This window comes from Lissotriton vulgaris, chromosome 11, assembly GCF_964263255.1.
Source record: "Lissotriton vulgaris chromosome 11, aLisVul1.2, whole genome shotgun sequence".
NCBI classification, from domain to species: domain Eukaryota; kingdom Metazoa; phylum Chordata; class Amphibia; order Caudata; family Salamandridae; genus Lissotriton; species Lissotriton vulgaris.
In genome coordinates, this window is record NC_141699.1 from 666076873 (window position 1) to 666100158 (window position 23286).

The following is a 23286-nucleotide window of genomic DNA, read 5'->3' on the forward strand; positions in this document are numbered from 1 at the left end:
TATTTACAAGGCGGCCCTGGATTTGAGGACCGATAGCAAAACTCTTGCTAATTGCAGTTTATGTCGGATCCTAACATCTGTTCTGAAGTAGACTTAAACATGTTATATGCGAGGTGGATTTGATATGTTAAGTCCACAGTCTTATATTAACAAGCTTTTCACTTGCGAACATAAATTATCACTGTATTTCTGGCAATATTGGGGGCATTTTTACAAGGACAGCGTTAAAAGTATTGTTGCTATAGCGATAGGAAAGTGTTGTTAAAGCGGCCATATTGGCTTAATAATAGGCTTTTGAGAATTTGTGAGAATTCCAATAGAAGCCTAGGTTTACACCAGAACATTTTAATGCTGTCCTTGATAATATGCCCCCAAGATTGCTATGGCAGGGCGAGAGCCTCGGCTCTCACTCTTGTATAGCAAACAGCAATGTTGAAAAAATCTTCCGGTAAGATAACAAAGGATTTTAAAGTCCATTATCGCCGTTTTAGTTGTAGTTTGCTGCCATTAAAGCGCCAACAATTTTAACGCAGTCCTTGTAAATATGCCCCTACGTTTTGTAATGTCGACAATCCCGTCTCCCATTTAAATAGGCACAAATAAATTACTGAAGTGCATTGTGAATCGTGAAGCAACACTGTTCAATTATGATCGATAAATAATTCGAAGAGTTGTGAACTTCTTTTACTCGTAATGTACATAGGGGCAGATTAACAAGTCCCTTGCGCCACTATTGCATCAGTTTTAACATGGGAAAAGTGATCGAAAAGTGGGGCAAGAGGCTTGTAAATCTACTACACAGTGTTCTGTCTTAGTTTGCTTTCCTCTCTGTCATGTAGAGGATCCTGGGTAAATATAATGGTTTCTATACAGCAAGTACCTTTCAACCCTACCCCCAAACTGCCTAGTGCCTGTTACCATAGTAACAGTTCATGGAACACTTAAGTGAGCACACAGGTTACAAGTTCACCACACAATGTAGCTAATCCAAACAGTTACAGTGTTTTTAAAATTTTCCATAGGAACCGTTAATCGCAGCTACAGACTCTGGTAAACAGCTGGTAAATAGTTAGCCTCAGTATTATAATTCTAGTTTTAAAAACATCATTTCTATTTTTCATTGTTTAATGTTTTCTAAGCATATGATTATCACACTAAAAATTAAACTTTGTCCGAAAAAGAAGACGTATATACTTTTTTAATTAACTTTTATTAACCCCTTCAGCGCGGCGCGAATTCTCGCGCTGTGCTGAAGGTTCTATTGAGCCAAAGGACTCATGACGGAACGGTTCCGTCATGAGCACAGGCCAACCGACGCTCATGACGGAACCGTTCTGTCATGAGCACCGAAGGGGCTAAAACAACAATAAATAACTAGAAACATAACTTTAGGATAATATTATAATAAATAACTAGAAACATAACTTTAACATACCAATATAATAAACAAAATGTGAGATGGACTCCAATGGAAGGAGGGTAGGTAAACTGCAAAACGAAAATAAAAATAAATGGTTAAATTTAGAGCAATGTGACTGAATAAGGTCAAAGATCACAAATTAAGGTAATACTTGGCAATAATTGTTTATTTGCAAATCTGCAGTGTGCCTTATGCATTCCACCTCTCTTATAGGCCTGCGTTGAAGAGGTGTCTGTAGGGAAGTGCCTTCTGTCAGGTCCAGGTGTCCTCAGGATCGTACGATGCTAAATGGGTTCCACCTCTCGACAGCCCCTGGGTCTGAATGATCACAGACACACAGAAGTGGTCAAGCGAAGGATATCAGGAAGGGTAGGAAGGGAACTGCAGGGAGAGGATGCTGAAACGAGAACAAGGCACTATGAGTCAAGCACACACTTTTAGAGGTATTATACACAGGTAGGTTGCACAATGTACTTCCCCACTAGCTAGAGATATTTTAAGGCTTATTACCTGGAGGGAGGAAACGGTTGGCTTTGCCTGGCAATCAGATTTGTAGAACACATATCACAGATCTAGAATACAAGAACCTTGATGTTATCTTTCTGATCTAATGCACATGACCTAATAACATCTGTTGTGACATACACGTACCAACTGTAATAACATCTATGGCTTCAACAGAGGGCAAATGGTAATTAGCCAGCCAGGCGAAGCTCATTAACCCCTGTTGTAATAAATTCACAAGATAGAAAACAATCGTTAGTCTCCAATACCCACAGTAGTAGACCTCTGGTTTAACATCACCTGTATACTAGTACTGGTAGCGGATAAAGTTGGAAGTTCCAACTTATGAACACTTGTCTTTAAATATGCTTGAGCCCAAAGAACAAAGAATGCTGAATACTTCTTCAGTATAACTTGTATGACCCAATAGTCCAGATTGAGCACCTCCGATGTACTCAAAGTCACTCCGTAAATATTATGCACAGTATCTTCTACTACAGTAGATATACTATAGTCAAAACCCCAATGGGCTCGAGGGTTTTTTGGCAAAAGTGTCTCAGCTCTGTAGATAGATCTTAACAATCGCAGAAACACAGTCTAAGGTACAGATCCGGGGAGAAATACCACCCAGATACAATATTGCTCTCCAAACGGGAAAGTCCAGCTGAAATGCCACAGAAAGCAGTCACTGAACCAAGCCTCAGCGGAGACTCGGGAGCGAAGCCTCAGCCGAGAGCTCCACTGAACTCAAAACAATAGCTCCGATGCAGAGAGCGGAATGCTCGAGCGGAGCGCTCAAGGGAACAGATAACAGAACTAAGCCACACTCAAAGGATACGCTGGAAACTCGAGGAGACCGTGTGTTCGATTCGCATTCAGAATCAACGGCAAGGCGCTGTCGTTCCCCCGCTCCGTATTGAAGCTTCCGCGTGTGACGTCATCGTCCAGAGGCGTCGCACGCAGTACCTAGGATCATGGGAACTGTAGTTTCCATCAAGAAGAAAACGTCTCAAGGCAGTGTTCGAGACTGCCCACCTCCGTGGGTCATGACACCTACTGCGTTAGATTTACAGTACGGACCAACAGGTGTTTAAAATGATTCAGAGATGAGACAGAATTAGGTGAGCGCTCAAGACATTATGCAGGATAATATTGTTTATTGCGAACGCATTTAATTGGAGGCATTGTGTATCTAGGTCGCTCTGCTTACCTTGTGTAAACACTGTGGCGAACAGAGTTCACTACTTGAATTTTGCTTTGGTTCTACACCGCAGACTGTATTAAATTCAGCATTGATTTATTTATCAGCAGAGTGGACAGCAGCGTCCATAGCTTGAAAAGAGAAAGAGAAACAATGTGAGAGAGAGGGAGAGAGAGAAAGACAGAACAAATGACATTAAAAGTGTGAGAGAGAGAAAGTAGTAGTTGGAGCAAGAGAGGTAGTGTTAATACTGGAGAAAATCTTGGTAGCTCACCTTTTTGCTTCCGTTGTGTGTCCGTTGTGTGTCCAAGCATGTGCCGGTTCGTGGTGCACCCTCAAGGTTAGTGATCTGAAAGGTAGTATAGAGTTAGTAATAGCAGAGTACATACAACTGCACAAGTATATTTCTGCTTTATGTCTTTGGACATTCAGGATACTGTATTACATCAACTTGCACTGCAAGGTGGCGTCTGTGCGCTCTTTTTCTCCCAGAGTACTATACCCCATGCACTACCACTGCATAGTGGTGAGTTCTCATTACTGCGTACCCAGACTGTTGCACCCCATTGACTCCCAGAGTCCGGAGTTGAGTGCCTTTTCTTGCTCACTCAGACGGTACCAACCTATCCATTCTCACTACCCGGAGGTAATTGTACATTCCTACGCAGTCAAGCTGCTGCACAGTACCCACTCTCTCTGCACACAGGTGACTTTTATGTCTTTGGACATTCAGGATACTGTATTACATCAACTTGCACTTCAAGGTGGTGTCTGTGCGCTCTTTTTCTCCCAGAGTGCTATACCCCATGCACTTCCACTGCATAGTGGTGAGTTCTCATTACTGCGTACCCAGACTGTTGCACCCCATTGACTCCCAGAGTCCGGAGGTGAGTGCCTTTTCTTGCTCACTCAGACTGTTCCAACTTATCCATTCTCACTGCCCGGAGGTAATTGTACATTCCTACGCAGTCAAGCTGCTGCACAGTACCCACTCTCTCTGCACACAGGTGACTTCTGGTTGCTTCAGAAACAAGCTACTTTGCTCACCTTGTGCTATTGGCGTGATTCAAAGAGGGGGCACCACGTGTCGAAGCAGCCTTCTCAGACGTTTTTATGATGGCCACGCATCATCGCAGAATCCTCAAACATTGAGCTTTTGAGGTGTTGAGGGGGACGCCAATTTGTGAAACACAACCTGTTAGATAAAAAGGAAGATAACATTGTGCGTCATTTCTTTATTAAAGGAGAGAGGAAGTGAGAGAGTGACTGGAAAGAATATTCACAGCTCAACTTTCTGTCACCGGTGTGTCTTTCACCACGTGCATGGGCATAATGCACCCTGAAGTTCTACATCTAAAAGATAGTAAAAGAAAGATGTTATAATTGGTAATGGTCACTATCTTAATGTGGAGTAGAATTACATCACCCTTTCACACACCTTTCCTCCCGCATTAAAAATACAACTATTTGTACAGTTCCAACTTGTTTAATAGGCTTCGATTTGTGAACAATTAGTTGACTCGTAATGTTTTCCATCCGGTTGTGAAAGCAAGTGGTGTGCAGTGATACACGTGGTTTCAATCATCACAAGGGACGGACATTTGACCGACTATAAACACTTTCCTGCTATTGGAAAATAAAATACAAATACAATAAGATACGGTATATAGGACTGCGTACGCCTAAATCGCTGCATCGCCTTTTTGTATCCAGTCTGCTGCACCCCATGTACTCCTCCCCTGTGCGACCAGGCCTCACTGCTCACCTTTTCGTGGACAGGGCGCCTTCTACATCATGCAGTCCCGCTCTGCCACCAAGAAGTCTCACATATCGTGCTGAGTTTTGATGTCGCTATGGTTAAGGACATACTTGTGCTCCCCTCATCATCGCAGGTTGCTCACCCGCTCAATTCTTGCAGTACCACTAACTCAATGACCAAAGGGGCCATGCGCGTAGTGGTGGACCCCCCTTATCGGTGGTCCTGGCCTACATGAGGCGTCCGAACCACTAAGACGGACTATCTCAGCGCTTGCGATGGGAGCAATGCTAAAATAGCGTAGAGTACATGTTCCCCGTCTTCTTATTGGTAGGGTCACATGTGTAGGGACGTATGTGCTGGATGGGTGTGGTGTGGGTGTATACCAGCCATGAGGGAGTGTGTGTGTGCTGTTTAGACAACTAGACCTGGAAGTAAGAAATCACTACAATAGAAATCTGGGTCATGTAGCGTTGTTGTGTTTTCCTGTAAGCGTGAGCTGAGTGGGCTGGCCTGAAGTATGCCAGTGCTGCGAGAGGCTGTGAACGGTGACTCCGGAGCTATGGGCGTGGTTCCATCATGAGCTATATGATTTGGGTGTCCATGTTGTAGTGCTGCCATCACCCGGGTCTTACACCTAAATGTGTCAATATGTCTGTAAAGTCCCACAATATGGCTAACATGAAAGGTACGGGTATCATTGACCTTATATTCATCCGTAGTTGTACACATAAAAGATGGTGAACATGACACATTTCTGCGAATATGAATGTTTGTTGTTCATTCAGTGGAGTGTTGTAGCTGTAGTAAGACATGGCTGTGAAAGGTTTAGGTTGCAGTTTTTGGCACATGAAGGCCAGATAATATATTTACGTATGTGGTCATTCAGGTATACTGTCGAACTTTGTTCTGGAAATCAGTGTTCGAGCCTCGGAGTTGCGTTCACATCCTGTTATTGTAGAGTAATGACGTAACCTACACGTGCCTGAAAATGTCATATAAATGCGGTGCTCATGAAAATTGTTGATATAGTTTTGGGTCGACTTTGCTCTATATAAATATGCTAAAAAAAGAAAAAAACAATAAATAGCACACACTTATAAATTGACCATACAGTTTCTTTGCATTATTGTAATGATCCACTTTGTACGCTTGTATTTGTAGAATGAGCGAGAGAAAGTTATATAATCAAAGTTTTTGTTATTGGCAGAGGTAAGATGGTTGCATACGCTGTTTACAGCACAATATAATATGGTAGAGCGCAGGAGCAGCATTTTACAAACATAATAAGTACACAGACACAGATAGATAGTTGAAGAGGGTACGAGGACGTGTGCTCAACTCCATTTTATTACGTTGCTGTTGGTAACAAGTAGAATAGTAATCATGATATCATAAACAGCTATTCAATCATAAATGGTTTATGACTTCTGCTGTACAAAGGTGGGAGCACTACATGTGAAATATTACACAGAAGATTCTATCGTAAAGGGATCATGAGTTGTGGTGCACTAAGGTAGGATCGGTTTGTGTGGAGCCTGCGATGAAGAATGTCTTTTGGCAACTGAATTTTGCCTTAATAAGGCCACGGGCGATTATTTATGGTTAGTGGTACGTCTGGTGCTCAGCGTGTGCTCACTCTGCGCGGATGCGTGGTTCGAGTAGTCTGTACTCAAAGAATTGACTGTTGCATACTGGACTGCATGAACTTTGAGGGGGAAAAAATAAAACTACCATCAATGGTTATCAATTGCTCTGCAAACTATGTCTACTGATTGCTCCCCATACAAATTAAACAATTGGATTTCACTCAGTGCATTCCAACTTTCTCGAAATGGGAACGTATTAGGGGTGGGCGGAATTTGCGTAATCGCTTTATGCAAATCTCCGTGAAACTGTAAAAAATCTCTGCGAACACGCAGAAATTCTGCGAGCACGCGGAATTGCTTGTTCGCAAAGCTTTTTTACTGTTAGCAATCGTTGTTTGCGTGCTAGGGGGAAATATCTCACGAACACGCATTTTGTGATCGCGAACAAGCAAAAAATGTCACGAAGTCGCGGAACACAGAATTTTGGGCAATTTCGCGTGCTCTGCGGAACGCGAAATTACCCAAATTCCACAAATTCCGTGAACGGAACGGAATTTACCGCCCACGCCTAGAACGTATGTCTGGTGGCAATTTTAAAGGTGATGCCCCAGAGGTACTTGGTATTGCCGTTGGTGGAGATACATTTTGGCACTGTTTTCTACATTCTTTGTGAGCATAGTTCACAGGCTGCAGGGATTAAAGGTGCTTGCGCATACTAGCAGTGCTACAAGAGTGTTTTTTGTCTCTGCCTTAAATAAATCAAGGCTAAATTCCCTACTGTCTGTAGTGTAGATACAGAGCTGAATTCAAGTTGTAAAACCCGCTGTTCGCAGTGTAGATCCTAGGCTGGACTGCTTTATCTGTAATCACGATTGAAATAAAAGATGAAAAATCTATGGAATACATTGTTGAAATGTGTATGTTTCAGGGACATTATAGTTCAAGTTGTGACCTGTTTTGTTCGCAGTGTAGACTGCCATTGAGTGTGCCTTTGCACTTGCAGCGTGAATATAGTTTTTCAACTAAACCTAGAACTGATATAAAAGAGGTTTAAGAAGAAAGGCTACTAAAGGGATATTGTATGGGGTTTGATAGACATTTTACTTTGTTTGGTACTGCACTCTGCAAATAATGAATGAAGAGTCAGTTGAATTCTGCCTGAATACGGCCATGTGGCGATGAATTATTGTGCACTGAGTTAATAGTACCTTTGGGACTGAGTGTGTACGTAAACTGCGATGATCAATCAATCAATCAGAACAATTTGTAAAGCGCGCTACTCACCCGGAAAGGTCTCAAAGCGCTGGGGGGGTCCGTTACTGCTCGAAAAGCCAGGTCTTGAGTTGCTTCCTGAAGGAGAGATGGTCCTGAGTCAGCCGTAGGTGGATTAGGAGGGAGTTCCATGTCTTGGCCGCCAGGTAGGAGAAGGATCTTCCTCCGGCGGTGGCTCTGCGGATGCGTGGTACGGTGGCGAGGGCGAGGCTGGTCAATCGAAGCTGGCGGGTGGGCGTTTAGAAAGTGAGGCGGTTGTTGAGGTATTTGGGGCCCAGGTCGTGGAGAGCTTTGTGTGCGTGGGTGAGGAGTCTGAACGTGATCCTCTTGCTGACGGGGAGCCAGTGCAGGTCTCTCAGGTGGGCGGAGATGTGGTTGTAGCGGGGGATGTCCAGGACGAGTCGTGCGGAGGCGTTCTGTATGCGTTGAAGTCTTTTCTGTAGTTTGGCAGTGGTTCCCGCGTAGAGGGTGTTCCCGTAGTCCATTTGGCTGGTGACGAGTGCCTGGGTGACCGTCTTCCTGGTTTCGGTGGGGATCCATCGGAAGATCTTACGGAGCATGCGCAGGGTGTTGAAGCAGGATGACGATACGGCGTTGACTTGTCTGGTTATTGCGAGGGCGGAGTCTAGGATGAAGCCCAGGTTTCGTGCGTGGTCCGTTGGCTTGGGGTGGTGCCCAGAGCAGGGGGGCACCAGGAGTCGTCCCAGGCGTAGGGGGATGATCCCAGGATGAGGACTTCCGTCTTTTCTGAGTTCAGCTTCAGGCGGCTGTTCTTCATCCATTCGGCAACGTCTTTCATTCCCTCGTGTAGGCTGGCTCTGGCGTTGGCCGGGTCGTTGGTGAGGGAGAGGATCAGCTGGGTGTCGTCGGCGTATGAGATGATGTTAAGGTTGTGTTGGCGTGCGATGGCTGCGAGGGGGCTCATGTAGACGTTGAAGAGGGTGGGGCTGAGCAAGGATCCTTGAGGTGCGTGGTCTGGGCAGGCCGCACTGGGGGTAATGTTTTTTGGATACTGAATTTTGCCTTAATAAAGCCTTGTGGTGATTATTTATGGTGTACTGAGTTAGTAGTACGCCTGGTGTTTAGCGTGTACGTACCCTGCGATAATGCGTGGTCGAGGGAGGGGGGAAACACAGTAATTGGAGTAATGTCTTTTGTTGATTGAATTCTGCATACATTCTATTTAAAAGTGTTAGTATGCCTGACTGTGACATAAAACTGTTCACTCTTCTTTTGCGGTGATTTATGGTGCACTGAGTTAGTAGTATCTTTGGCGCTGAGCTTGTACGTAGCCTGCAATTATGCGTGGTCCAGGGGTCCGCACAGGGAGCAATGTTTTTTGCCTAGTGAATTCTGCCTTAATAAGGCCACAGGGAGATGACTTGTGGTCCAGTGAGTTAGTGGTACCTGAAGAACTCAGTGTGTGCGCACCATGCAATGATTCGTGGTTCAGGCGGGTCGCACTGGTACAATGTCTCTTGCCTATTGGAATGCGTCATGTGCAATCACCACTCCACCTGAATCGTGAGGCCTTACAATGTCGATCAAAGGCAGTAGTCAGTACAGACATTGAGGAATGTTTTTTGTTGCATCCTTTAAAAAAATCTGAAGACATACAGTACAATTATCTGAGCCTTATATAAATCAAGATTGAATTTCATGCTGTCCGTAGTGTAGATCCAAAGCAGAATTCAAGTTGTGAACCCTGCTGTCCGCACTGTAGATTAAAAGCAGTAGTCAGCACAGATATGGACAAACGATTTTTGTCTCTTATTTTAAAAAAATATGAACACATACAGTACAATTGTCTCTGCATGAAATAAATCAAGGGTGAATTCCCTACTGTCCGGAGTGTAGATCGAAGGCAGTAGTCGACACAAACATCGAGGAACGCTTTTTTGTCACATACTTTAACAAAATCTGAGGACACAGAACAAATTGTCTGTGCTTTAAATAAAGCGAGAATTAATTTAATGTTGTTGTAGTGCTGAAGCGCTTCTGGTATCAAGTGGTGAACTCTGTTGATCGCAGTGTACATTTGAAGGCAGTACTCAGTACAGACATGGAGGAATGTTTTTTGTAGCATCATTTAACAAAATTGTCTCTGCCTTACATACATCAAGGCTAACTTCAATGCTGTCCGTAGTGTAGATGCAATGCTGAATTCAAGTTGTAAACCCTGCTGTCCGCAGTGTAGATCGAAGGCAGTAGTCAGCACAGTTATAGATGAATGCTTTTTGTCACATCCTTTTACAAAATCGGAAGACATATAGTACAATTGTCTCTGCATTAAATAAAGCAAGGCTTGATTCAATTTTGTCCGTAGTGTAGATCAAAAGCTTAATTCAAGTTGTAAACCCTGCTGTCCGCAGTGTAGATCAAAGGCAGGAGTCGATACAGACATAAGTCTGCGGTGCTGTGGCGTTGAGTTCGGAATGGGCCTGTATCGAGGAGGCACGTGGTCATGGCGGCAACCACATGGAAGGGTGAGGACCTTCACTGTGGTAGAGTCTTTTCTCTTTGCAGAAATGAATCACGCCCCAGGCGTAGCCTAATTATTTATAGTCTTACACTGGAGTTGCGTACGTTGGAACAGCCCACTCCGCTTATGCTTCAAGGTGGGGGGAGGACAACACATGACCGAAATATTCCCCAGAGTCTGAGAAAATATTGTTGCGTCCACTATGCAGTGCACTACAGGTATCAATACTATATTTTCACATGGAAAAGTTTTTTGTTTCTATAGTGAGTTGTCTTTAGCATATCTTTAGTACACTGTAAATTATTGTTGATGTGCAAATTTACTCCCTTATACATATTTGGTTGCCACATCTCTGAACATTCAGCTATTGTACGTTTGAGAGGATATAGCATCTTGGGAAGGTCCGTTGTCCTGTTTTGCGCTGCCTCTGAGGTAGTGGGGGAGGGGGATCAGGGGGGTGGTTGTGGAGGTGGTGGCGCTGGGTGTTGTGATGTTGTTGTGTGTCAGAGGTGCATGATTAGTACCTCTATCACATATTCGTCTTTAAACATGGGTGTGAGTTAGGTGTAATTCATGCAGTAGCTAGTCAACAACCTTACACCAGTTAAATGTTGACTGGTAAGTGGAGCTATTGCCTGTTTTTGTAGTGGTTTGTGGCGATTTTGTTGGTGGAAGGATTCAATTGGAGAATGGTGATATTTGCAGTTTTTACTAGGTTGAGATTGGGATGATAATTAAAAAAGAAAGAAAAAACAGATATGCCTAATGAACATTATAATTAGAAATTAGCATTTAAAAAACCTTTGAAATTCACTGAAAAAACAATAGGTTTCAGGCAGGTTCTAGTTAGGAATTATCATTTAATAAACCTTAGAAATTCACTGAAAAAAACATAGGTTTCAAGCAGGTTATAGTTAGGAATTATCATTTAAACAACACTAGAAATTCATTGAAAAAACACATAGGATTCAGGGGTGTTCTAGTTAGCTGGACATTTCACTCATACAAAACCATTGAAATTCCTCTGTTATAGTTAGTTGTACTAACTGTAACTCGCGCACCCGCAATCCACTGGTGATGATGTCACATAGTATATCATTCATGGTCAGTGACATCACTGATGACATCTCAAATGACATCAGTGATGACATCACTGATGACATCATCCATGTGACAATCAGATACACCTTATCATACACTTCTATAACCTTTCATCACTCAATGTAAAATACAGAGTACCATATTTGAATCCATTGACACAGCAATACAAGTATCTAAAAACCCACTCATTGATTCCTGGATCTACACGCACATCTAATTAATTACCTGTAGATTCACTCATACATGTTGTCAATGATCAATAGAACACTATCAAATATACTTATACAACTATATTGACATTACACACCAGCACACATCCTATTCAGTTATGCAGTCATCCTATTCACTTTTGCAAACAATGTATCATATTTACATTTACTCAGCTACACACTTATACAAATATCACTTTATTTTTTCATATAGATAGTAACTCATACTTAGTGTGTTATGAAATCACTATTACAAGTATACAGTAATCTATACAGTCACTCATGCAATCAATGAGTTTTATGTATACTTATTTATATACAACTGTCACATACACTGCTTTTTATTTTTTCTACTTGTTGGACATGTACCCTTGAGAAATATATTTGCTCATCACCACACTCATAAAGATATTCACTCATCCAAACAACTATTATAACATGTAGTCTTAACGTCATATACCTACTGAATTAACTATTCACTTATCTTTGGGCAATCACAGATCCCCCACCGAACCACACACACATTCACTCTCCCACGCAAATAGTCAGTTAACTAATCAATAACTAATATAGATTTTCACTTAGCTAGTAACCAACTGGTGCAGCCGTTTACACAACTACTGACCATGTAATACATATATTCACACAGTTTAGTCACTATCCAATATATTTAGTGAGACACTATAAATTACTCAAATAAACAATCAATCACACTGCTACTAAATCCTCTATCCGGATATTTATATATCCACTGATTCTTCAATGCACATTTGTGTATATATAATACATATTTAAATAACAAACCAAACCACATTCACTGGATGATGTCATCAGTGATGTAATTTGAGATGTCATCAGTGATGTCATCAGTGATGTCACAGACCATGTCATGAATGATGTAATATGTGACATCATCACTAGTGGATTGCGGGCATGCGAATTACAGTTAGTACAACTAACTATAACGGAGGAATTTCAATGGTTTTGTATGAGTGAAATATCCAGCTAACTATAACATCCCTGAAACCTATGGGTTTTTCAATGAATATATATATGCATTGTAAAGGCATGTGCATTGATACAACATCATTGTAAATTATGCTTCCTAACAAACAAGTATTGACATAGACAAAAGACTGGATAGCAATACTTGACCAGTTGACATTATTATTTAGAAACCCCATTTTCTCAATAGAATTAGAAAAACTCAAGATAACAGTTTTCCCCACTCATAATCAACTCTGAATTGGTTTGTGTTACTTTATCCTGAAATGAATAATTCTTTAGTGCACTGTGACCTATTAACTACGACTAGTCTAGATGTAATTAATGGCCTAAGAAACTATGTCTTTGTGGAGTTGTATTTTGTTTGGTGTATTACTTGGTTGTTGCTGACGCCATTTTCTCTATTACTTTTCCCCCACCAGCTACAAGTGGAGGCACCTCCTGGAACAACGATTGGCTATGTTGTTGAGAATTGGCACATCTGTCTGCCGAAGTTTACTGTGTTGAATGAGAAGAGAGAAGGAGTTTTGAAAATTAATGGCCCGTGTGTTGCTTGTAGCTGCTGTTCTGATGTGGATTTTCTGGTTTGTTATATTTAGAAACACTTACATCTTTCAAAACTGAGCATGCAACGTTTTCTTATCCCATGAATGTCTTTTTATGACTTGTTTCATCCATGGTGGATCATCTGTATTCAGTGGCAGTTGCTACTGGAAAGCAGCAGTGGGGTGGAAAAGGCAGGAGAGGGAGAGGAAGGTTAGAAAAAAACACTTACCTGCCGGCTGGCTGGCTGGCTGGCTGTGGCAGCTTCTCCTCTGTCCTTTTCCTGGCGTCTTGTGTGGAAGCGGGGAGTGCCTGAGCTCCCAGTCTCCCTAATGCCGGTCACAGTGCTGCAGTGCAGTGTTGTGATTGGTTTGAACACCGTGGTTCGGTGCTCAGCCAGGGAATAGGACCCTGGGTATGTTCTCCATGCAGTCTGTAATGCAGCATGCATGGAGAACATTTAAAGTGTGCCTGAATGTTTGGCAGGGCAAGAGGACCAGTCAAACATTGATGCACTCTTACATAGTGGCCACCACTCTTCCCCATGCTCTGAGAGCAGAGTAGATCTACACACCCCTCTGAGATTCCAAAAAAGGAACAACTAAAATGATGATAACGCAAGTTATTATCATTTTATTTTTCCTTATTTTTTCACTGCAAAAAGCAGTGTGGCGACGCTCCTCCACTTTAGCAGAGAAGCCTCCATTGTCTGGTTTGGAGAAGCAAGCAGCAAGTCCTAGGATATAAATAAGGCCTCAATGTGGATTCTTCAGGGTATATTTATCAAGACTTTGAGCTGCCATAAAGTGAGGTAAAGTGGGGCAAAAGTATAGATTGCTTATTTACTGTCCTGCTGAACCAGGAATTTTGTTACAACCTCCTGAAAAAAAATTGGCAGCATGATATTATTGAAAAACTGAACAATGACTGTTGCATTCATAGACTATGCCTTCTATTACTGTGTGGTTTAGTATATATTTTTCTCAAGAGCTTAAACTCATTCAAATCTCAAAGAGAAATTACAAGAAAATTAAACACCAACTTTAGTTTACAGCAAGCAGCTTCAAAGCCAGTAGGTCTCTCTTTTTCAACCTATTCATTTTGACAATGTTTTTGTACAGAATTGGTAAAAAGAGAAAAAAGAATTAAAAACTAGCATGCACATGAATGTTTAATGACGCTATCACAGCCTAGTGTGATGATATATACAAGCACACATATAAAGTATGAGGTGTCTAACATTTGTTGATTGTTGATTAACAGCTCCAAGATGGTAGACGCTACTTGGAAGGGTACATTAAATTAAAAACTATTTAAACGTGAATGAAAGAGTTTTAAAAAATGAAGCTGCTTGGCAGCAAACAGCAACTGCAAGGCCCTCCAAGAAAATCGAAAATAAAATGTTTTTAAAATTGAACACTGCAGTGAGATGCGTGAGGAGTCAATAGAGGAGCTTACGGTGAGAGAATGACTAATACGCAAACAAAAAAAGATGGGGTGAAGAGTTGCAACAGGCAAGCTGGTGGAGGTGAGAGAAACCTGAAGCATGTGGATGTGATTTGACTATCATGGAGTGCAGAAATAAACTGAAAAAAGTTACCTCAATGTAAGCAGAATACTAGTCATGCTATCAAAAGGCTGGCAAAGAAGCTATTCTTCACATGAGGGACAAACACAAGAAGAGAAAACGAAGCCATCGACTAGGAAGCAAGCAAATAAAAGTAACAAGAAAACGACTCTCCAGAAGCCTTCCTATTTGGCCTCTTGCCCCACCTGAAAAAGTGCAAATATCAAATTAGGTTTATAGATAGCGCTTAGTTTAACAAAGAGATTATTAATGCAGAATTGGAAAGGAAATAACCCACCTATATGGGAACATTGGAACAAATAGCAAAAGCAAAAAGGAGCTTGAGTTCGGATGACAAACTGGGACATGTTTCTACTGAATATGCCCAAGAAGAATGATGAAAGACGACCTAAACCACCTTGATAAATAGCTCAGGCAGACAATAATTTTGTTCTATAAAAGAAATGCTTGCACCACTTACTTACAAAATCTGTCTAACAATATCCACTTGTGAGAAAGTAGTTTATTAGCTGGGGTGGATTGGTGTCCACCCGAAGCAATAAAGCCACTATCCTGTTAGGTCCAATCAAAGGTTTCAGTAATGTAAACCTGAGCTCAACCCCAGGTACTGATGGCTCAGAGCAAACAGGCTTAAATAAGAGAAAAATGATGAAGGATTTACAAGTACCCACACAGCGCAAGAATCAAAAATAAAATACAATAAAAATCCCCTTACAATTTATTAACATAGAGAAAGTCAAAACGACCCAAAACGACAAAAATCCGAAAAGGGGAACCATAGATATGAATATTTAAAGACTCAAGTGAATATAGTCGAATATGCTTAGAACGCCAATGGTAGTCAATAGTCAAGAAAGACTGGGGCTAGGCAAGATTTGAGATAGACTGTAATGGAGTATGAGTTGGATATAGCAAATGGATTGTCCTGCTAGGGTCTGGAAGTAGGTATGTTTGAAAAACATTCCCCAATCGGAAAAGGACTCTCCTTTTTCTGAGGGAAAACTCTTCTCCATGAGGGGCAAACATGAAAATCTGGTTGGATACTTTTTGCATCACTCCCCTTGAAGATCTGAAGCAAAAGTTGTGAAAACGTTTTCACATTTCTTTTGGTGCCTAAACAAGGAGTACACTACCAATGCCTCCCCAACGATATCAGGGTGAGCACTTAGATACTCTTGGGTGTCAGAAAAATGGCAACAACAAAGCCCAGTCCAGTTCTAGTTGAGACTGGTCATTTCAGATTCTCCACAGACATGTCCTGTTCAGCTTTTTTAGGTTTCTGAAGGCACCAAGGGGATTAGCCTTATGATCCTTGGAAATCTTTCTGAACTTGGATTTCATAAGGAAAAGGGTCCTACCTCCTCAGTATCTACTTAGGGGTCACAGAAGCCAAGAGTAGCTGGTTCAGTCTGTCTGGTATCCTTTAACAAGTCAGCAGTGTTCTGAGCAAGGCTAGGTAAGGGTCCAGATTTATGGGGTTCATCAGCATGGGTGTGAGAGACACTCTAATGCACTCCTTAGAGCCACTCCTTTTGTCTATTTGACCAATGGAGTGAATGTTCCCAAGCCATGACCTACCGATTTTTGCAATTGTTCCTGATTACCAGAATGCAAACAAGCACAGAATGCATAGTGCCAGGGCAGTGCCATGATGACTGAAGTCTTCAGTCAGCCTAAATTTGTAAATTTGGCTCAGGGGGAGGGTGGACTATGTTAATCACCAGTGTTCATCCACAACTAACAACAAAATCCAGTTTGAAGCTGGCACTGTATCCATGACCAACCTAGACAAAGACGTCTGGTAGGACAAAAGCAGGGATCTTTATCAACCAGACAGAAGTTAAACAAGAATTGTCCTACCATCCTGTTCTCTCCCTTTTAAGTGTTTCAAGTGGTTGAACAAACCTGTCAGGTAGGATGTGACGCTGTGGTCTCAATCAAATGTCCACAGTCCCCACCCTGCATATTCTATTGAGCATAGAGGAGTCATTCAGCACATTCAGGTCAGCCCACTCAGTGGTCCTGGGAGAAATTTCACACCCCTTTCACACCGCTTCTCAGGCTGAGCAGAGGCTTAGAGTAAGCAGAGGCTACTGCTTATTAGCCTATTAACAGTTCAAGCAGGTAAAGGGAATGTTTCGCAAAGTTATGCTTCCTTAAAATGTATTTAAAATCTGGTTTCATTATTTTTCTAGCTGGCCCCATTGAAGAGTTAAATTATCAGCATTATAATCTGTGCTCTGGATGTCTACGTGGGACAGCTAGGTCTGACACAGAGAAAATAGTTCGTAGAGCCTTATCACAAGGGACAAGGTAACATTTGATACCTGCCCCACTTTTAAATACTATGTGCCCTACCTTTTGAACTACAATGATTACATAGGGTTGACCTTTATATTGGAGTTTTTTTATCTATTAAAAGGGGTATTTTAACAGGTCACACTGCAAGTTTTACACTGCAGCAGTCAGTCTACAATAGTAGGCCTAAAGCCAAGTTTTCCTTGTTACAAAAGTGCATGGCACAATAAGTGCTGCAGTTCACAGGTGACATTAAATTTGCTATGCCATAGGATTATTTTCTGCACCATATACTAGGGCCTTATACAAACCTTGAATCGACGTTCACAAATTAGACAAATTCAGCATGTTTTAGGGGCCACAGCACACATACTGGGCACTGGATGGCAACTCTCCAGTGTGTAGATTTTTAAAACACATCAATAAAATTCATCAAATAATCAGGTTGACCACTTTCAACACACATCTCTTACTGAGTGGCCACTCTTTTCTTCCTCCTTTCCCTGTAACTTATACTCCACATCATTCTGAGGCACACCTCCTCTTCATCACTGATACACTCTATCCCCGCACTGACAGGTGGCTGAGACACATATGCTAATTTATACTGCTACTATAAATAGGTTTACCTATCCACATTTGGATTCCAATACAAGCTTATCACCTCACACTATGTAACACTAAGGCCCTGATTACAAGTCTGGTGGGTTGAAGACCGTTAGACTCGCAGTGGTGATCAAGCCACCTTCACACCGGCGGTCCAACTGCCCCATTACAAGTTGGGTGGTCAGACCACTCTAGAACGCCTCTGCCACCAGGGAACTGATGTTCCCTGTTGGATTTGTGTCAGTCAGATGCCACAGTATACTTAATAGGACCGCTGTGGTCCTGCCAAGCATTTTAAAAGTTTCTTCTCCACCGACGGTGTCATGGACGTTCCTCCTCCATGTACACTGTGGCAGAGAGGAAGCAAAGAGTTCCCTACAGGGCTCCCTCGGCATGTGAATGCCCACCGGGGGGCATAAAATGTGCCCTCCTGTGCGCATGTACAACAGTTCCTGCACAGAATGGACTTTCAAGTCCGTGCAGTGCATGAACCTTGTTGTACGGTCCCATTGCGGCGCCTTTTTCAAAGGCACCGCTGCCTTTGAAAGAGGGACCGCCATGCCAGCCTTCCGTCAGACCACTTTAAAGTGTAATCTGGCAGGCAGGCAGCAGTGAGTGTCGGCGGTCTGGGGTGCGGCAGTGGCACACTGGCCACTCCTGCACCACTACTGTACTGCTGAAACTCGTAATTAGCCCTAACAGACTGATTGTCTAGAATGTCTCATTCCACACTTGTTCTTTTCATCTTTGGTTATTTCTGATTTCACTATGTTGAATGATGGTAAACAGTTGCTTTTGAACTCAGTATAAAGGCATATACAATATGTCAATCAGTGATGCAGTATGCTTCCAACTATAACTGTCAAACTTTGACACCTCAATAAAAATATGTTGCAAAAAAAAAAAGAATGGCAAATATTCACATACATTGAGTGACAATTCACACACTTCACCATGGCAGTAACTTTTTCAGGCTGAGTCTGAAGAATGTGGTGTTCTCTTGCATCCTGATCTCTTTGTTTCTAATTCCTATGTACCATTCAAAAAAGGCCAAAGGACCAGAAATGCCTCTAGCTTGGGAGACGTCTCTCATCTAGGTCCTCCTAATGCTTTACTCTCATAGTAGACAGTGGGGTTTTATTTTCCTCATTTTGGGCATCTCTGTAGTTGCTCATCATTCTGCCCTATTTTTTTCTATGCTTATAGATTTTCTGTCCTAATTTTATGTACTTTCCTTCTTTACCCAGTAATTGTGTGTAATGCATTATATACCTCTCTTCTCAATGTATTTAACTGTATTTATTATTCTACTCATGTAAAGCCCAGACACTACACTGGAGGTCTTTTCATTCTAAATAATACTATAAATGAATAAATATAAGGTATAATATTGAAAACTATTATTAGGTTAAATAAATTTAGCAAAGAACATTGCGCTTACTCTAATGAATTGATGCATTTTTAAAAGTCAGTGCTTCACATTTTAAAATCTACAAAAGACATATGACTTAACCCTTTCGATGCTGATGACGAGCTGGGCTCGTCATGGTGCACAGTGGTCGTGTGCTGATGACGAGCCCAGCTCGTCATAAAACAATGAAAATAGCAATTTCCAGCACAGGAGGGGAATTGCCTTAGCAGCGAAGGTGTTAAAGAAACATCGACTTGTTCCTTTTGCCCAAAATATCAGCTCTGATTTAACCTCTTATAATGTCACCCTTCTTTTCCTCCTTTCAATCAATGTTTATCTGAAAAATGTTTATGTTCAAAACAAGATGATACATTGACAATCCAAATCCTAGGTATGTATTGATTAAGGAAAAGTGTTATCAAAGGTCCTTACCAAATCTCCCCTATCTACCCTCAAGGCAACCCACCTACGCTTGAACACAAATTATTTGAGGGGATCACACTTCTAGTTTAGCTTCTCCTGAAAGACCATTTTACCTATAATTTTCAAGCGTAAAATACACCAGCTTAACTTAAACTTAAGATCTCTAAAAGAAACAGTCTTCAGAGTAATGGCTGTGTTGAAGTTGGACACATCGAGTTAGAAAGATCTTCACCTTAAAATGCTTTTTTCCTGAAAATGTGGCAAAGTTCTGGGATGCTCTACCAATACATATCAGAGAGACTACTTTAGCTCTGCTTTCATGAGCTACCTCAAACACCACTTTCTCAGAGAACTAACAGGACCTGCACTCATCGTCTAGATCTAGTCAATGCAAAATATTCCTTCTACAATGGTAATATCTCACTAACACTTGTACTATGATACTAGTCCTGTGATGCTATTAAATCCACTGAAAATGCAATTTGCTTTAGGCAGCATCTACAATGCAATCCTCCGGCAAAGCACATGGTCACCCTGTGCTTACATCCCTGATTGTGGTCCTTCAATAACTAAACTAAATATATATGTGTTGGAAGTTTGTGATGAGAAACTTTAGACAAAAAGAGATTTAAAGAAGCATTGTGTGACAGAGAAGGGATTGTGGCATGTACATAAACAATGGATCTCCTTAGAGAAATAGGGTTTTAAATCTGAAAAATACACCTGTAAAATACAAAGTAGCCTATATCAGGTCCTTCACTGATTATAGAGTACTTTATATTTTTCATTACCTGCAGGGTGGCTCAGCTTGTTCGCCGATCCCCTGTTACCTGATTTGAAAATTATGAAAGACATTGCAAGCAGCAGTCCATACCCTTCAGTACCTGAATGTAAGAATGGTAGGCCTACTTTTTTGTATTACTGACAATTTGAACAATTATTTTACCAATAGTTTTCCTCACTGAATTTTTGTTTTACACTCTACAGGGTGGCTTGCCTTAATTTTGAGCAGACCTTTCTCCAAATCACAGCAGGATAATTGTATCTGCCAACTGTTTTTAAGCCCATTAATGTTAATGTTATAGCACGCACTGCTTCATGTTTCGTCCTTCTCAAATGCCTTTGTGCTTTACATTTCTTTGCTAACATCACCAGATTCTATACGTCCTCTTGATGATGATTTCATTGCTTTTTGCCTATGGGGTCGAAAGATCAATTACTCTCAAGTGGTTACTTTCCAAAACCATTGGATTATAAAAATATCAGTGGATTTTGGATGATACACTAAACTATTTAGCCACTTTGTGACCTTCAATAAAAATGTTTAACCTTCACCATATCACAATCAATTGCAGTGAGTGCCAGGTCTATTACACCATTTTGTCCTCACATTATCAACTATTGCATCAGTTTATAAATGCTGAATTCAAGTCAAAAGATACTTTACTTGGCCACTAAAAGCCATAAAAGCAAGCTTTAAAAAAAAAAACATTTGATGAAAATACAGTAGTTAAAAAGATTCCACATGTAGAATTAAAAATACAAATCACACAGGTGAATATAGTTAAAGCCGACAATGTAGGAGAGTAGGGTCTGCTTCCTATGGTTACCCCCACTTTTTGCTGTGATTCTCTGTTTTTTTTTACTTTAGTGTGGCTGTGGACCTGCTAATCAGGCCCACAGCCCAGCTGTACTCTCTCTAAATTGATACCATGTACTTTAGGTACCTACCAGATTGGTTACTGGGTCACCCTTGTGAGCCTCTGTATAGTGTACCATAGGTACCCAGGGCATAGGTGCACCCTAGGCCTACCAGGGGCTGCAGCATGTATTGTGCCACCCCTGGTTTGCCTTCCAAACTGATACCACAAGTCTGTTCACACAGCCTGGGTAAGGTGGTGTAATCATCCCTTACTTAGATATAGTATACCTATATCTATATATTCATATAGACACAAATACACCTATAAGTCACTCCTATGGCAGGCCTTAACAATCCTGGAGGCAGAGTGCTTGATTTTATGTGAGAGGGTGCCCTAGCATGAGTTAAGCCCCTCTGCAACTTTCAAAACCATCTCCTGATAGCTGTTCTATGATATAGCCATACCATATACTCTTAAGTGCATTATAATCCTTGCGATTAATGCTAACTTTGGTTTGGCTTTATCAAAACATGTTGTGTAAGGTGTCAAACACTTTGGAATACTACCCCTCCACCAGTCCTGGTGGCGCGGTAGCATTCCACCCTTCTAGAGGGAGAAGACATGTAGTTACTGGTTTACCCGTTTAAAAGTTAAACACAAAATGGATGCTGCTGCCACAGACAAGACAAGAGTCTGACCTCCTGGTGCTGGATGAAACTCCGGCAGGGGAGGCCTGGACAATAGGTTTCCTGTCCAAGGAGATGCTGGCACCTCCCCAGAAAGGCATTTGTGTATTGGAGCAGGGAGGGCTGCATCAGTGAATGCTTTCCAGACACTGCCTGGGGCATACAAGGTGCTCCATGCATTTCCCAGTTCAAACCAGTTGCTGGGGCACTCTGCCCCAGCTTTGGCGCTAGACTGGACAAATGGAAAGGGGTTTAACCACCCCCTTCCCAGGTCCACCCATAGGAGGGACCTTAAGGGTATTCCAGCCCCTAAACTTAGTATAAGTATAGGAACCCAGTCACTAGGACTTTAGATTACCCTGGACGAAACTTTGAAACATAAATCCTGGACCTTCGACATTCCATTTCAACTTGAAGACGGAAAACATCTCCCTTGTGGTCAAGGAGTGACCACCCTGTTCAAACAGGCACCAACAGCAACTTTGCCTGTCTGCATTTCTGAGGCTCCTTCCAAATCCTAAAGAATCTGCGACACAGGACATGGACTTCCAGACATCCCTGACCCCGACCTTCGCTGAGACCGGTGGTAGACACGAGAGACGTGGGACCAGAACTCCTGGACATTCTGCATTTTGCAAGCTGCACTCACTTCACGAGGTAACTTGAAGTCATACATTAGGGTGCTTGAAGCCCCAGACCCGAGCACCATTTGCACTGAAGCTCAGACGCCCCCACTCCAAGAGTGACCCATGGGCCCCGCTTTTGCATTTCAGCTTGACGCGTCTTTGCGGTTACTAGTCCATTGGCTAGTGAGCCCCCCTGAAGACTTTCTTTTGAATCTAATTTGCTTTCCTGGTTGCTCCAGGCTTGCTCAAACTTCCCTACAAAGGAGAAGCTCCTCAGACCTTGCTGGTCTGCACCGAAGCCAATCTCGCCATCCTGCGTGGTTTGCATTTGCCAAGGCTTGTTGGGTCCAGTCTGGATACCAATACTGCAGTCAACTAGATACTTTGTGGGACAGCTCGAATCCAGCTCCTGGTTATCGTCGACACCTCCTGGTCCTCGTGGCTGAAGAGACAAACTTCACATCTTTACCTGAAATCACCAGACATCTGGTGGCATCTTTCTATCGCCGCCCTGGTCACTGGCAAGTGACAAAGACTCTGTCCCTTCTGCTTTCAGGTTCTACAGATCTTTGATCCACCCTTGATCCCACCCGGACACTTTTCCTCTGGTCGCCTGCAGCTCTTATTTGCGGCTCTCCATTGAAAACGACGACGAAACCCGACACGAAAAGACACCTATGCACCCGACTTCCCTGGGTGAGGTAACACGATTACTCCGGTGCTCCCGTGGGTCTTGACTCTCGAAGTGTCCTAGTTTAAAAGGGTTCCATAGTAGTCCATCCGGAAGTGTCCTTAAATTGTAAAATTGTAACTTCTTTGTTTCCCTTAGAAAGTCAATGGTAACCCACGGCTGTGTTTAGACACTGCAAGCGTCTGCCATGGGCCTCCTACTTCCTAACCTTTGGTTGTTTAGAGTAGCCCCA

At 42.2% G+C, this 23286-nt stretch overlaps 1 protein-coding gene across 3 annotated transcripts in view; it reads left to right on the forward strand.

Moving 5' to 3' along the window:
* The window catches only part of LOC147683305 (phospholipid scramblase 1-like), a 546679-nt gene that overhangs the window by 517393 nt on the left and 6000 nt on the right, over positions 1-23286 (forward strand). For all 3 annotated transcript variants that reach the window (XM_086944818.1, XM_086944819.1, XM_086944820.1), the window contains one exon: positions 12962-13123. In XM_086944818.1, coding sequence (XP_086800944.1) covers positions 12962-13123 — 162 coding nt within the window. The remainder of the gene's footprint in view (positions 1-12961; positions 13124-23286) is intronic.